Source organism: Merops nubicus, unplaced genomic scaffold (genome assembly GCF_000691845.1).
Source record: "Merops nubicus isolate BGI_N331 unplaced genomic scaffold, ASM69184v1 scaffold37334, whole genome shotgun sequence".
Classification (NCBI taxonomy): domain Eukaryota; kingdom Metazoa; phylum Chordata; class Aves; order Coraciiformes; family Meropidae; genus Merops; species Merops nubicus.
The window spans coordinates 3323-3597 of NW_008606922.1; the positions used below are offsets into that span (position 1 = coordinate 3323).

General features: G+C 69.8%; 1 protein-coding gene across 1 annotated transcript in view; it reads right to left on the reverse strand.

Annotated features, from left to right (window-relative positions):
* TMED6 (transmembrane emp24 protein transport domain containing 6) overlaps window positions 1–187 on the reverse strand; it is a 2595-nt gene extending 2408 nt beyond the window's left edge. The window contains exon 1 of the mRNA XM_008939799.1: window positions 3–187. Within this exon, the coding sequence (XP_008938047.1) occupies window positions 3–187 (185 nt within the window). The remainder of the gene's footprint in view (window positions 1–2) is intronic.
* Between the last annotated feature and the right edge of the window lie 88 nt (window positions 188–275).

A 275-nucleotide genomic window follows, 5' to 3' on the forward strand; every position in this document is an offset into this window, starting at 1 on the left:
AGAAGAAGAAGCTGCCGCTCTGGTGGACTAACTGCCAGAAGCACTCAGCGGCGCCGGCGGGGATGACCACGGCGAAGTCGTAGCGATCGGCCCCGCGGAAGAGGGGCTCCTGCCCAGACCCGCTCAGGGGCTCGGTCTTGGGGCACCCGACAGGTCCCAGCAGCACCAGGAGCAGCAGCGGCAGCATGGTCCTGCTTCCCAGGCTCCAGCACGCTGGGGCAGGAGCGGGGTCCCGAGGAGGGGGGGCCGGGTAATCATTAACGGCGGGGCGGGGG